This window comes from Mastigoproctus giganteus, chromosome 5 (genome assembly GCF_048544385.1).
Source record: "Mastigoproctus giganteus isolate SK-2022 chromosome 5, ASM4854438v1, whole genome shotgun sequence".
NCBI classification, from domain to species: Eukaryota; Metazoa; Arthropoda; class Arachnida; order Uropygi; family Thelyphonidae; genus Mastigoproctus; species Mastigoproctus giganteus.
Genome location: NC_143579.1, coordinates 217,627,963 through 217,643,822, shown reverse-complemented (window position 1 = coordinate 217,643,822; position 15,860 = coordinate 217,627,963). Strand labels below are relative to the sequence as shown.

The following is a 15,860-nucleotide window of genomic DNA, read 5'->3' as shown; positions in this document are numbered from 1 at the left end:
TGGCAGGGTTGAAGAGATGTAGCGTCTACCCTTCTACATGGAAATTTGGTCATATTTGTCAGTTCCTAAGAAAGGGATCACAGATCTTTGCATTACGATAACTGGAAAAATTTCCCCGTACTTCCCTTACCTCAGTTATTTCCAAATCAATCAAGACATTCACGAAGAACTAATAACTTCCATAATATGCCTTCGCTGTTAGCATAGCATCTATATTGTATTGCAGTATTGAAGGGCCCTTGGCTCGATCCATGGGAAGATCTTTTATAGGATTTTTTTTTCCCACACTGTGGAAAGAATAGAGTTAGTGCGGGGTTTGCATGATCTGTGACTACTAGAAGCTGGAGTTTTTCTTCTGTAGAATTGTGATATAGGTGTGTGCGCGCGACAGGATTAAAACTCAAGAGCAGCAGAGTGGAATCACCGTACTCCCACAGTGTGGGAGGACGGTGATTCCACTCTGCTACTCTCAAGCGTAAATGATACAGAGCCATTACACGTAGCACAATTATTATAGTAACTGTTCTCCTACACGGAAAATTTCTGAGTTTGAATCCCTTCAATGACCTGAGGAATTTTTATAGGTTTATTCATAACGTGGCTGAGTTACTCGGTTTCGGACGAGGGTTGCGTGGTTTTTAATCCCGAAAACTCACTTTTTATAAGTCAAAACTACTGAAGGATACACCCAATTACAGACGTAATATACTGTTACCTCATGGCTTTACTTGCTCTGGAGTTTAACATACACCTAACCGAACAAGTTAGTGCATAGCATCATGTTATTTGTGGTAAATCACCGAAGTAGGTGAAATGGCATCGAGTGATCACTGAATTTTGACCACCCCTATGAAAACTGAATGCGACCCGTTGACCACGTGAGGTACGAGAGTGCGCAGTTAGTCGACCTAGGTATAGCATAGATAAGGTGTCAGTGGTTCAGTAAGTAGTAAAATTCCGAGCGTGATGCGTAAAAGGAAGGATTTATCGGACTTTGATAAAGGACAAAATTATTATTATTATTAAGGGTTGCCCGTAATTAAATACATTAACCCGTATTTGTGTTAAATTGCGTATGTTCTATTGTCGATTTGCCTGTTTTGCTGGACGAAAAAACCCCAGTTACTGGGGAGAAAAACCTTGCTATCTACGCCTGAGACCGACTAACTCAGCCACGGAGTGAAAAAAAGCCCATTAAAGTTCCTCGCGTTATCGACGGGATTCGAACCCAGGCCTTTTCCACCCGGTGTGGGGAGGACGGTGACGATACCACTGTGCTACCGCGCAGACTTTGATAAAGGACATTATTATTATTATTATTATTATGATGATGATGATGATGATGATGATGATGATGATGTGAGAGAAATCTCTCACATAATTTAAGGAACCCAAAAGCAATTACTTTGCCTCACCCTAGGATACTAAATAGATTTGGAGATAGACACACAATGAATGTAATAAACAACTTGTTGGCTAGCATTGATTTCAGGCTCAGGAGAAGTTATCCCATCTCCAAATTAAAATTCCTAATACTCAATGACACAGTAGATTAGAATTGATATGCAGATAAACTACCTCTGTTTACAGTGTGGAATATACTACGTGTAGTGACTTCATAGTCTTTTCTGTAAGATAACAAATTTGTACAAAATTGTTTTGAAGGAAGAATTACAACTTGTTGTCAAGAAATTTACTTTTCTTAACAAGTTCATTTATTGTAAACGAATTCTCTTGATAAATAAAATTGTATTGTATTGTATTGTATTATTATTATTATTATTATTATTATTATTAAGGTGGCACTAGACTTCCGTCTATCTCCACCTGATAAAGTTGAATTTGTGCAAAACCTCTGCAAAATAGACCTGTATGGAAGGTCTCTTCGCCACCAGGGAGAAGCTGTCACCTGCACAGCCGCTCCCCGGTGGCGAAGAGACCCTAATGGCCGCCCATATTCACTTGGTGCTGGGCCTGGTCTTCTATTTTAAGTGCCTCATGCACAAAAATCCCGCACCAACCGGAAGTAGTACTATACCGGTGGGTGCCAGCAATCTCGCTGCCAGACTGCCCACACCTAAGAGCCAGCAAAAAAAAAATAAAATAATAATAATAAATAAATAAATAATTTGATAAAGGACAGATTGTGGCTCGATTTCCCAAACGGATGAACTGACACATTGTCAGTTCAGCCGTTTGGGAAATCGAGGTGGGATGTTCGAGAGCCGCCGTAGTTAAATTGTACCAGGACTGGCGTCAAAATGGTGAAACAACGACCCGACGGCAAAACTGCAAAGGTCAGCGAAAGGTTGATGTTAGAGGTGAGCTCCGGGTCCGACGATTCGTACAGGCGAACAGGCGCAGCACTGTTGAAGAGTTGACTACCCAATACAACATGGGCCAACCCGGAACAATATCTGGCATGAACATGTGTCGCACGCTTGCACGTATGGGCTATACCAGCAGACGACCCCTACGGCATCCTCCTCCTCTAACCAAGGTTCATCGGCGTAAAAGACTCGCCTGGTGCAAAGAGCATGCAAGTTGGACGTTAGAAGACCGGAAGCAGGTGTGCTGGTCGGATGAGTCACGTTATTTACTCCACACGTGGATGATTGTGTACGGATTTGGCGTCAACAACACGAGGCTCTTGATCCATCATGCATGGTATCAAAAGTGCAGGCCGGTGGAGGCGGTTGTATGGTGTGGGGCATGTTTCACTGGCAGGAACTTGGACCCCTGGTGTATGTGGAACAACGTATCAGTGGTCTCCGCTATCGTCAACTGCTTGCTGACTGTGTACACCCCGCTATGTTACACTTTTTCCCGAATGGCGATGGTGTCTTCCAAGATGACAATGAGCCGAGCCATCGGGCACTTGTTGTGTAGGAATGCTTTGAAGAACACGGTTCTGACTTCCAGCATATGGATTGGCCTCCGAACTCCACCAATATCAATCCCATAGAGCACTTGTGGGACGCTAAGGAAAGGCATATGAGGCGTCTGGATACACCAATCACCTCCATACCCACATTGCTGACTGCATTACACACAGCGTGGTTGGCCATACCTCCCATACGCTCCCGACATCGTGTTGAATCAATGCCACATCGGATAGCTGCTGTACTGAGGGCAAAAGGAGGATCTACGAAGTATTAGGTAGGTGGTCATAATTCAGAGATCACTCAGTGTATATTTCATACGTGAATGCCTTCACAACGAGTTGCACTACTTCGAATAAGCGGAGAAGACTAATGTTACTTATTCTCAGTGGATACTGCCATCCAGACGGCTGTTTCAACAAGTTAGTGCATGATGTTATGCACTAACTTGTTCGATTAGTGAATTTTCCGTAGTTTGAGGCTTTTAGCCCATATACCTAATTTATTTGAAGCGAACAGGTTAGGTGCATGTTACGACAAGAATTAACTTGGCGTTTATTCTAAACAACCCAGTTTTCTCTTACACCGTCTCGAAACCTTTCATCTGAATTAGCGATCGCCAGTATAAATTCCGTTGGTCGATTCATAAGGTGGTCTTAGCTTATTTTTTTCGTGTTTAGACAAATATATACTCCATACTCCTATTCTTTGGTCTAACTTCCTATTCTTGCAATTTCGTAGTTATCTCTCTCTGGTCGCTTACTGTTTGTGATAGTAGATGACATTCTGTCTTATAACTTCTCAAAACATGCTGAAATACCACAGAATTCGATTTTCACATGTTCGCTTTCTTTGTATATCAGTAACCTGCACAGCCACAAGTATTCAAATATCCACTAGTTTCTGGATTGCCTAAGTCTCGGTCATTCTCAACTGCCAGGGAGGAGATGGAAAGGAATTAATTTAACTGCAATATTTCTAAAATCCAGTCCCATCTTATTTTATGTACGCCTCTGCTGTTCCTGTACTTCGAGTCTGCGCGGGTCGCACAGTGGGTATAATTACCGTCCTTCCCACACCGGGTGGAAAAGGTCACTCTCAGGCAAGGAATGCAAGGTCTCCCTTCCTGGAAACTCGGGGGTGTTTCGTCTAGCAACACATGGAAATTGATAAGAGAGCACACGCAATTTATGGACATTACGCATGAACAGATAAGATTGTTCTCGGGTGGCCCTAATATCACAATTTTTTTGTACTTATCTTCAGCAACACCCAGATTTCGGGACGAGATAAACATCTTTCAAAAGTAAATTAGGCTTCTCTGTGATGTTCCATGTTGTTGTTGTTGCTGTAGGGTTTTAGGCCCGTCAGCAATTAGGCCATATTGTGCCATATATAATATGGCTGTAAATTATGTGTGTTCTGTGGTTGATTTGCCTGTTTTCTGGACGAAAAACCCGCGTTTCCGAAACAAAAACCGTGCTATCCTCCCCTGTGACCAACTAATTGAGCCTCTTTGTGAAAAAAGACCCATAAATTTTCTCACGATCTCGACGGGATTGAAACTGAGGTCTTTTCTGTGGGGAAGACTGCGATTCAACCAATATTACCCACGAGGGTGAGGTTTTATAATTAAAGTTTAACAAATAGATATTTATTGTATACCCAGTATAAAATGAAATATAAGTACAATTTCAGTTCAGTAGCTTTCGGAACTCGTGTCCCTTTATCAACTGATAAAATTTTAAATACGCTACAAGCAAAGTGTGGCACGTTACTCATTCGTCATTGTTGTAGCACGGACGTGTGCTGCCTTGCGCCAGTGATCATCCATCAATAAAACGGTTGTCTCCAGGATTGGATGTATACGCATGCCTTTCTGGCGATTTAATGCCTTAGGGTTGTTTATTATGTTTAGTGACTCTAGCCATAGGCGGTGGCGAAAGTGTCGCGCGTGGTCCACTATCTCAAAGTCGCGCTTGGGGTCAAGATCGTGGTTGGTAGCCCAAAAATGTTCTGCAAGCGCGGACTGGTCAGTTTCGGCAAGCCGGATTGCTCTGTCGTGTTCCGTGAGGCGATCCTGGAGACGTCTCGATGTCTCACCTACGTAGCAACTGTTACAGGCCCTACAGGTGATACGGTACACTACATTGCTGCGTAAGACAGGTGTGACAGGGGTCTTCACACTGGAGACAAGTGAACGTAGGTTCCTACCTGGTAATTGCACACATTTGATGTTGTAACTTCTCAGGATCTTCGAGATACGTCCTGACACTCCTGGATAGTACGGAATGTAGGCGGATGATATGCCGACTTGCTTCGGAGGTCTTGGGTTGGAAGTAAGTTCTTGTGCCTGTAACAAGCATCTGTTTAGTACATGGGATGGATAACCGCATCTGGTTAGGTCCGCCTTCACACGGGAGATCTCGTTACGTCTAATTGTGTCGGTGCTGGAATGGCTCCAGGCCCTGGAGAACAGGGTGCGGGCGGTGCTATTGAGATGGCTTGGAGCGTGGCCGGACCCGTAGTTGGTGAATTGACCGCACCACATGGGTTTGCGGTATACTGAGGTCTCTAGATGTGGGCCTACGCGATGCACTAGCACGTCCAGAAACGGGAGCGAACCGTCCACCTCTGATTCTACGGTAAACGTGATGAAATTGGATAGAGAGTTGAGGTATTCTAGTAGTACCGTTTCAGAACCACGTGGTATTATGGTAAAAATATCGTCGACGTATCTACACCACGTTGTAATAGGTGTAGGTGGGTTCTGGTGTATCTGCTTCTCCAGATCTTCCATGGCGATGTTAGCTACTACGGAACTGGCAGGGGCACCCATAGCAGTGCCATGTACTTGTTTGTAGAGTGAGTCTTCAAAGGTGAAGATGCTGCTAGAGAGGCATAGGTTGAGGGCGGTACAGATGTCATCAGTGGATAGTGACGTCCTGGATTGGAGGCTTAAGTCGCTCTCAAGGAGCCTTCTGGCGCAGTGCACGGCCTGTTGGACGGGAATCGAGGTGAATAAAGAAACCACGTCAAATGATGCCATGATAGAGTTATCAGGGATTGAAATGTCCTTAATGGTGTTAATGAATTCACTGCTGTTTTTAACGGTGTGAGATGTATTACCTATAAGAGGCGAGAGGAGGCTCGCGATGTGTTTGGACAGTTCATACGTTGGGGCACTGCAGCAAGACACTATAGGTCTGAGAGGAATACCCGGTTTATGGATCTTTGGTAATCCGTAGAATTGCGGTAGTTGGCAGCCAGTAGCACGCAGAAGATGGTGAGTCGTGGTCGGGATCTTCTTATCTTTAAGCCATGTGTGGACAAGTTTATTAACATTTGCTTCCAGACGTTTCAAGACTTTAACGGGAGGATCAGGTAGAGGTTCATATACGTTAGGATCGAGTAATAGGGCCAAGGCTTTCTCTCGGTAGGCTGATCGGTCCAGCACAACAGTCCGGCGCCCTTTATCCACAGGAAGTACAACGATGGAGTTGTCTTTTCTTATAGATGACAGGGCGGCACGTTGGCGGTGGTTGAGGTTTGAGCACGTTTTTCGAGTGTTGCGGAGGACTGCGGCAGTCTTGAATCGTTTCTCGTTGGCAGTTTCTTCGGGAAGGTTGGTAATACTGGCTTCTATACCCATAGCGATGATACACCAGAACCCACCTACACCTATTACAACGTGGTGTAGATACGTCGACGATATTTTTACCATAATACCACGTGGTTCTGAAACGGTACTACTAGAATACCTCAACTCTCTATCCAATTTCATCAAGTTTACCGTAGAATCAGAGGTGGACGGTTCGCTCCCGTTTCTGGACTTGCTAGTGCATCGCGTAGGCCCACATCTAGAGACCTCAGTATACCGCAAACCCATGTGGTGCGGTCAATTCACCAACTACGGGTCCGGCCACGCTCCAAGCCATCTCAATAGCACCGCCCGCACCCTGTTCTCCAGGGCCTGGAGCCATTCCAGCACCGACACAATTAGACGTAACGAGATCTCCCGTGTGAAGGCGGACCTAACCAGATGCGGTTATCCATCCCATGTACTAAACAGATGCTTGTTACAGGCACAAGAACTTACTTCCAACCCAAGACCTCCGAAGCAAGTCGGCATATCATCCGCCTACATTCCGTACTATCCAGGAGTGTCAGGACGTATCTCGAAGATCCTGAGAAGTTACAACATCAAATGTGTGCAATTACCAGGTAGGAACCTACGTTCACTTGTCTCCAGTGTGAAGACCCCTGTCACACCTGTCTTACGCAGCAATGTAGTGTACCGTATCACCTGTAGGGCCTGTAACAGTTGCTACGTAGGTGAGACATCGAGACGTCTCCAGGATCGCCTCACGGAACACGACAGAGCAATCCGGCTTGCCGAAACTGACCAGTCCGCGCTTGCAGAACATTTTTGGGCTACCAACCACGATCTTGACCCCAAGCGCGACTTTGAGATAGTGGACCACGCGCGACACTTTCGCCACCGCCTATGGCTAGAGTCACTAAACATAATAAACAACCCTAAGGCATTAAATCGCCAGAAAGGCATGCGTATACATCCAATCCTGGAGACAACCGTTTTATTGATGGATGATCACTGGCGCAAGGCAGCACACGTCCGTGCTACAACAATGACGAATGAGTAACGTGCCACACTTTGCTTGTAGCGTATTTAAAATTTTATCAGTTGATAAAGGGACACGAGTTCCGAAAGCTACTGAACTGAAATTGTACTTATATTTCATTTTATACTGGGTATACAATAAATATCTATTTGTTAAACTATGGACCCCAGTACTCCAGGCCCATTTGTCACTATAATTAAAGTTCTTTGTAGCGTTATTTACGTGGTTATTCCATCTAAAGAAATTAATTAGGGTTAATTTTCTGTAACTTTCTCTCTTCGAAGTTGCTAATTCTGAAAATCACAAAATACACCCTATAAGGAATACTGTGGTTTTAAGGTGATTCCGTTCTTTTAAAAAAATTCATACTTTTAAATAAAAAGTAAATCTTTCCTTACCTGTTGATCAAGATAATTAATCCTTGAATAGGAGCTGTTTTTTTGTTTTGATCTAATTTTGTCTGAGTGTTGATTCTCCTTCTTGCTATCAATCTTTTCACCGTATTTACTATGCGCATTTATGAATACTTCTGAAGACGAATGAGAACGAGCACCAGGATGACGAATAAATTCTTCTAAGTAATGGTCGATTCCTTTTTGAGTAAATCCGATCTGTGAAAGAAAAGTGTTAAACACAGTAAATCTTTTATTATTCAGGGTATTTAGTTCTTCGCTGGTATTCAAAATTTAAATAGGAAACACACACACACGATAGAATATTCTAGATTGAAATTTTGAAAATGGAATACGTCAATGATTCATCATGTTTTTATATTCAGGAAGGAATGCAGTTTTATATACAATAAACATACACGTATTTACTTCAAAATTAGTCAATAGTTTAATAACATATGAATGTGAAACAGAATACGAAATCTTGAAAGAAAATTAGTGAATGACACTAATACGATTATGATTAGCTCTCACCGTAATTGACATTCTACGGTTTTAAATGTTGAGAACCAGCTGGTCATTTAATAATGATATCAATAATACCCACTACTGGATATCATCATGAACTATCATACTCATTATAATCCTTATTTCTAGATATTGATTACCATTGTCTTCCACGACGGTATAGTGGTTTTAACACTTTCACTAGTTTGGAGAGGTCTGGGTTCGAATCCCGTTGACATATGAATAAATTTCTCGTCTTATTCAGTCGAGGCTGTAATTAGCCCTTCTCAGGCGGAGGGAGCAGGGTTTTTCCATGTGAGTCATTCCGGGTTTTTCAGCCCATACCACATGAACATCGGCCATGAACACACTATTCTACACACATGCGGATTTGGGTAACGCCTGAGGATCGCTGAAATAATAATAACAATAATTATTATATAATTAAAGAACCGAAAATCCCAGTTACTCTGGGATTTTCGGTTCGCACAGCATGAAAATCGGCCAGTGACCACATACCTCTACAAATACACTATACGAATATGAGTGAAATGCACCGACGCCTTTAAAATGATAATTTGCATTTGTACGGAATATTGGCCACTGTGCCTAGCCATTCTGTTTTTGTGGCAGTCGAATCTCTTTGATGTTTAAATGAAACATGTCTTTATTATGAAAATACTCTCAGAATATTTGAAGTAGCCGTGTGGTTATCGTAGAAGTAAAACAGCATTTGCGTTTGAGTTAACCACGTTTCGAGCTCACATGACTGCTAAATACGGTAATGGTTGTAGTCATTATCAAAATGATTAGTTGTAAACTCTTCTGACATTTGCGCTCGTATTGGCGTATAAACAGGATTTTTTTTTTTTTTTATCCTGTATAGTAAAGATTGTTTATTTATTTGTGCGGTGAGGAATTGCCTTTCTGGAAAATAATGATTGAGACAGAGGTCATGAGTGACAGAAGCACGAGCCTCAGGATGGTATTAACATAATTTAACAAATGAAGTGCTTTCAGTGATAATTCAGATATGAACGGCTGTCGTGGATATTAGCTCTCCGTACCATGATTTCTGCGGAAGGCACAGTATGGCATTACCCAATGGATTGTGAAGGATCCCATCCCCAGCATATCCCAGACGCGAATGCATCAGTCGTAAGCTCCCTAATAGAAACGTGGCTTACCATTCAACACGCTACTCGGCTCTTTTGTAACCACTTCAAACGCTGAATATAGTGATATAGCACTTCATACATCAAAGGGAGGAATGAATGTAGTGCACGCAGCCCAACCTGAATGATGTTTAAATCTGTTGGGATATTCAAAGAAACTTCTTTTTTGACTCAAGAAATTGTATTCCAAGGCAACTTCTTTGAAATCATTTGTGCATCCATTGATTATCTCGTGCTGCTGTTGTATAAGCATTGTTGTCAACACCTTCCTACAGTTTGATTGAACAGAATCAATCTTTTATCCACTTGAACAGTGATTTTTCATGTTCACTCACTTTGAAATAACTAAATAACCTTTGTCATTAAGATTAATAATGATAATAATAAATATTCATTTATTGCAAATACAGCAAGCCCATCATAGCACTAGGCTAGGGGCATAAATTCAGTACAAAGGAGATAAATATAAAAACAAACATGTAGCTGAATTCATGTATACATTAACAATGAATAGGAATTATAATGATCAAAATATATATATGTATATTGAAGAACACCATATTTGGCTCTTGGATGCATTTACTGGGTTGCAGGCAGTTGTTTTTATTTCTCATCATTTGATTGGAAATCTGACTCCTGTAGGCTTCAGAGTTTAGTAACCTCGTGCAATCAATGCTGTGATAATTTATGAGGTGAAGGGATGCATTGCGGAACATTCCATTTGTTTGAGTCTAGAGAGTTTGGATTTGATTTGTTTATTTCTTGAATTTTCTTTGTTGGAGGGGGGGGAGCTATTATATTGGTGAATCGTTTGGTGAATCGCTTGCAGAGGTAATTAGCTTTGCAAGAAACATGACTCCAGTCTCATCTATTTGAGACTGGAGTCATGTTTCTTTGAAATAGATGATCTATTGATCATCTATTTCAAAGGCTTTGTGATCAAGTTTTTATAAAGCTGTTGCCTGGATATTGTATGGAGAAAACGAAGTTTACTATTCAGTCATTTAAGAACCCAATACTGTAGGGCAAGGAATTTCTTGACAATAACTTGAGGAACACCAGACCAGATTTCGGAGGCATAAGACAGAATGGGAAAGATGCATCTCTGAATATGATTTATAACTTTTTTTTTTTTTTGTCTTGAATCGCTGCTGTTTCATGCTTGATGAGCTATTTTGCGTTTTGAATTTTTTAGCAACATATAAATAATGAGAATTAAAGGTATTTGTATGTACCGTCCTTCAAAGTGTGCTAAAGTCCTTGCACTGTCTTAGCCAGAAATGATTGTGACAAACACTAGCTAACAGATACACAAGAGTGTCACGTGGCACCAAATGTTAATGCACAATATATTGAAAAGCTAATTGTTTCTTATTTATATTTGAACAACATTAATAACATACTTTTGGATTTAACAGTGGACTCTTTCTTCTCGTGTAGAAAAAGGTCTGGGTTTGAATTCCGTCAATGACGCGCGAGGGACTTTTATGGGCATTTTCATGTCGTGGCTGAGTTAGTCGGTCTCAGGCAAGGACAGCAAGGTTCCCCCGGAATCCTGAGTTTTTTCGTTCAAGAAAACAGGCAAACCGATCACATGTCACACGCAATTTACACATGAGTAGATGAGTTTGTTCTCTCGAGTAGCTGTAATACGAAATATTTTATTTGTGTACTCCTATGTGGGTCAGTTTCTGCGAAGAGCATTGTACTATCCTTTCCTCCCTCCAAATCGCCACCAGTTGTTTCTACAGGTAGTTGAATGATTATGAGCTAAAAGGCAGGGTTTTATGTAAATGTGTAGATGTTATTAGCAATCACTCTGAATTATTTAATATCGTTAGCCTTTGACCTACCTCAAACAAATTAATGTTCCATCCATAAAGACTCAAGGTTAGGTTTAAAGTTGCAGATGTTGGCAGAAATGAATCTTCTGCATAAACGATATTACTTTCCACCTCAAGACCTGCATTTAATCCATCAGAATACGTTGACCACTCGATGTTTTCAGAGTATTTTCTTATGTCTCTTGGGAACTGCCTCTTTATATTAAGCTCGGAAATAATTGTGCGGAGTTGACGTTTTAGTGGTGACGAGGTTTCTTTCAGATTTTCTAAGTGGCTCCATATAAATGAGGCAACTGCATCGAAATATCTTAATTAGTTGAAATTCATTTATTAATTTAAATGCGCAGAAGAAAAGGTATTTAATAATTAATAAATGTTTAATTTAGGTAATAAATTAATAGCTAATTCAGGTTAATTCAAGAATAAAAAACAGCATCATTAGGATTTCAGCAAGTTAGTACGAGTATTTAGTTTGTGATATTTATACATTAATATTGTTTATATATACATTAATATATAAATATTAAGTAAAAATTAATATACATTAATATAGTACTATATACATTAATATGGTACATTAACGATTAAAATTTTCATTACAAAATTGTTTAAATAAAACAAAGAGAAGTTTCGACAACCGAGAAGCTTCGTAGTTTATAGGAATCGTCTTAAATATAAATAGTATTCAGAGAAGATAAATAAGTAATTTTATTAACGTTTTTACTAGACAGCAAACAGGTAACCATACGAGTAGAATACTTATTTTAGTGTAGTTAAAATGAGAACTGAACTCAGAAATGAATATTCCGAAAATTAATTTATTAAATAAATTCAGTTAATCGGTTGGAACTGAAGCAGTTTTAACGTAAAGCTGCTTCAGTTCTCACCATGGGAAGAAGTTCAGTAGATTTATTATCAGGCGATAGCTATTTGTACAAACTTTCTTCACATCGTAGCTGAGTTAATCCGTCTTAGTCGGTCAAAGGTTATATTCTTTTTAACCTTGGAAACTGTTTTTTTTTCCCCATTTCTTAAGAAAAACCGACAGAACATGGGCTCTTTATTAACTCAAAACGATCCCGAGCAATGCAACTGATCCAAGTCTCAATTATAAACTGCCGTGGCTACAGAGATATTCCCAAACTTTTCTTAGTTCCGGATCAACCAAGAGTTAAGGGACTTAATTTGACTGACCTTAATATCACAATATCATCGTATTTACAGCACTAATAATAATATTAGTGCTGTAAATACACTAATAAAATATTATTCTCCGAAACCAGTTGTTTCAAATACATGGACCGTTCGATAAATCATGGCTGCTCTATGTTATTTTTACTCTACTTACGAATAAAATTAATAGAGAGCAGCCCAAAATACACGAGAGGACAGGATATTCACTCTAACTCCATATAATTTAATAATTTTATTTTATTTTAAAAATTTGATCATTTTATTTATTTATTTTAGTTTTATAAATTAATAATCAAATTAATTTCACAATTAAAAACATTAATATAATGTAACTATAATTTCATTCGTTTAACTATTTATTAAATAAATTCATAATTTTAAATTATTAACCATAATAATTATTATTTAATTCTGTTCCCTACATCCTGAAATACAAAATAGTGCTGTATATGTTTGTTTTCTATATTCTTTATGTTGAAGCCATTTTGTTTCCTGGATTTGAAGGGAGAAAAAATGGTAACTTTAGGCTTAGATCTTATTCAAAAGATTCGAAAACATGTACAGATAAATTTAAGGTACATTTTTGGTTTCCATTTGAAAAATTGCATACATAAAATTATATACATAAAAATATATTTAATATATTAAAAATACAAAAATAAATTACATACATAAAAATTTGGAATTATTATCTAACAAAAAATAGGTATAGTCAAGTAAACCTTAAAAGCAGTTTACATACGCGTGTGTTAAGCCCCAAATCAACTAAGGCTATGGGGTTTGAGTGTACACCGATGAGCCAAAACATTATGACCAGCGAGTTGTTATGCAAATCGAAGCAACTGCAGGTGAACTACGGCGCGTGCGCGGGTCGGGACACTGTATAAAACACACCTGATACTGAGCTCTGTTAATCAGTGTTACTCTTGTTCTTCAGATGGGAAATGCGGCGGACTTAAGCGAGCTTGAGTTACATACGCGTGTGTTAAGCGCCAAATCAACTAAGGCTATGGGGTTTGAGTATACACCGATGAGCCAAAACATTATGACCAGCGAGTTATTATGAAAATCGAAGCAACTGCAGGTGAACTACGGCGCGTGCGCGGGTCGGGACACTGTATAAAACACACCTGATACTGAGCTCTGTTAATCAGTGTTACTCTTGTTCTTCAGATGGGAAATGCAGCGGACTTAAGCGAGCTTGAGTCCAGACGACTAGGTCAGAGCATATCCGAAATGGCACGGCTGATGGGATGTTCACGGTCAGCCGTGGTTAGTACCTACCGAAAGTGGTCCGAGGAGGGAAAACCCACGAACCGCCGGCGAGGTGTTGGACGACCACGACTCATCGATGCTCGAGGTGAGTGAAGGCTCTCCCGGATGATTCGTAGCACCAGAAGGGTGCCACGGACCATCCGGGAGACGGGATGGTCACAACACACAGTACATAGAACACTGCTGAAAATGGGGCTACGTAGTCGCAGACCGCTCAGAGTGCCCATGCTAACCTCGGTTTATCGGCGACAGCGCCTAAAATGGGCACGCGAGCATCGAAACTGGACCTTGAGTGATTGGAAGAAGGTCGTCTGGTCCGATGAATCACGTTTCCCGTTGCACCATGTGGACGGCCGAGTACGTGTGAGTCATTTACCTGGGGAAGGGATGGCACCTAGTTGCACTGTGGGACAAAAAGAGGCCGGTGGCGGCAGTGTCATGCTTTGAGCGATGTTCTACTTGGATACCCTGGGTCCAGTCATCCATGTGCCGGGCACTCTGACGTCTACCACCTACCTAAACATCAAACAGCGGTACACGTCATCACATACCTCAAGATCCATATACTTTTAAATCTCTGGCCTTTACAGTGAATTGTATCACACGGAGATGGGGGAGAACTCCTGGTGCCGTTTGACCGTAAACACACTTTACCTAAACATCACTGACCAATTATGCGCAAGAACTGTTCACCAGACGCAGAACCCTAAACGCAATCTATAGGTAATACTAACTAGAACCTTCTGAGCCAACACCTACGCTTTTGACAGTGACAAAACTAAACGACATAGCCACACCGAGCAGCACATACCACCTACCTGCACCTGAAAGAACAGACCTGGAAGGGCCGAAAACCTATGCTTGAATAAATCCCTGAAGAGACACAGACTAAATGACAGACTCAACCTTGCACTTTGGACGGTCTTGTACTCAAGAGTTGCATTGGATAGAGGCCTACCTGGATTGAATATTTCTCTGATCATGACTGCAGCACTGCTGCCACTTTGCCGGCTGGCAATCTGGACTGGGCACCTTGCCCTGGCCCACTTTCTTTCCCTGTCCTGGCAGGGGGGGGGGAGACGGCCTCCCCGTCTCCTCCCCTCCCCGCTTCCCCCTATTTTTCTTCTTGTGGAGCATGGGTATGCCCCACTGACATACCTGGGGTCTTCTCTTCTATTGACCCCATATTTCTGTCTTTTCCCCCCAGCCTTCAGTCTCTGTCCCCACTACTTCTAAACACCACAGCTTATGCCCCACACAACCAAAATTTAAATTCAAAATTAAACTGCTTAGCCGTGCATCACTCTTTTGGACTCCTAACAGTGACAGTGACAAAACTAAACGACATAGCCACACCGAGCACCTACCACCTACCTGCACCTGAAAGAACAAACCTGGAAGGGTCGACAACCTATGCTTGAATAAATCCCTGAAGATACACAGACGTCTTACCTAAACATCTTTCACAGCGTTTTCAGCCCTACGCGTCCAAATTTAACAACATCAAAGTTTTTTGCTCGACCCATTTAGGCATATAGAAAATATCATTTCAGCGTATAGCCCCTCGCAAGTTTCTTCTAAATTATTCTAACAAACACTAATGACAAACCGCGAGAACTTTTTTTTTTATAGTCCTAATCCACTGAAATCCTATGAAAGTAGGTGGCAGGACCCGCCAGAGTACTGTATATTACAGGTAACACCCGGCCGACCTTCCCGTGGCACGGTATGATAACGTCGGGTCCCATTAGGGGCCCGGCAGCTAACAGGCCGGATGAACAAGGCCACAACATGCTACATACCACATGACCCATATACATTTAAACTCCTTGCTTGTCGGATACAATGTACATACGCGGAGATGGGAGAAATCCCAGGAGCCGTTAGAACCAGATATACCTATACCTAAAGATCATTGCTGACCAGATACCCCCCCTTTTGTGGCAAC

The 15,860-nt window shown here is 41.2% G+C and overlaps 1 protein-coding gene across 1 annotated transcript in view; it reads right to left on the bottom strand.

The window, feature by feature from the left end:
• LOC150086111 (uncharacterized) overlaps positions 1-15,860 on the bottom strand; it is a 182,801-nt gene that overhangs the window by 122,752 nt on the left and 44,189 nt on the right. Inside the window, exon 7 of the mRNA XM_090374799.1 lies at positions 7,924-8,136. Coding sequence (XP_090230925.1) covers positions 7,924-8,136 — 213 coding nt within the window. The remainder of the gene's footprint in view (positions 1-7,923; positions 8,137-15,860) is intronic.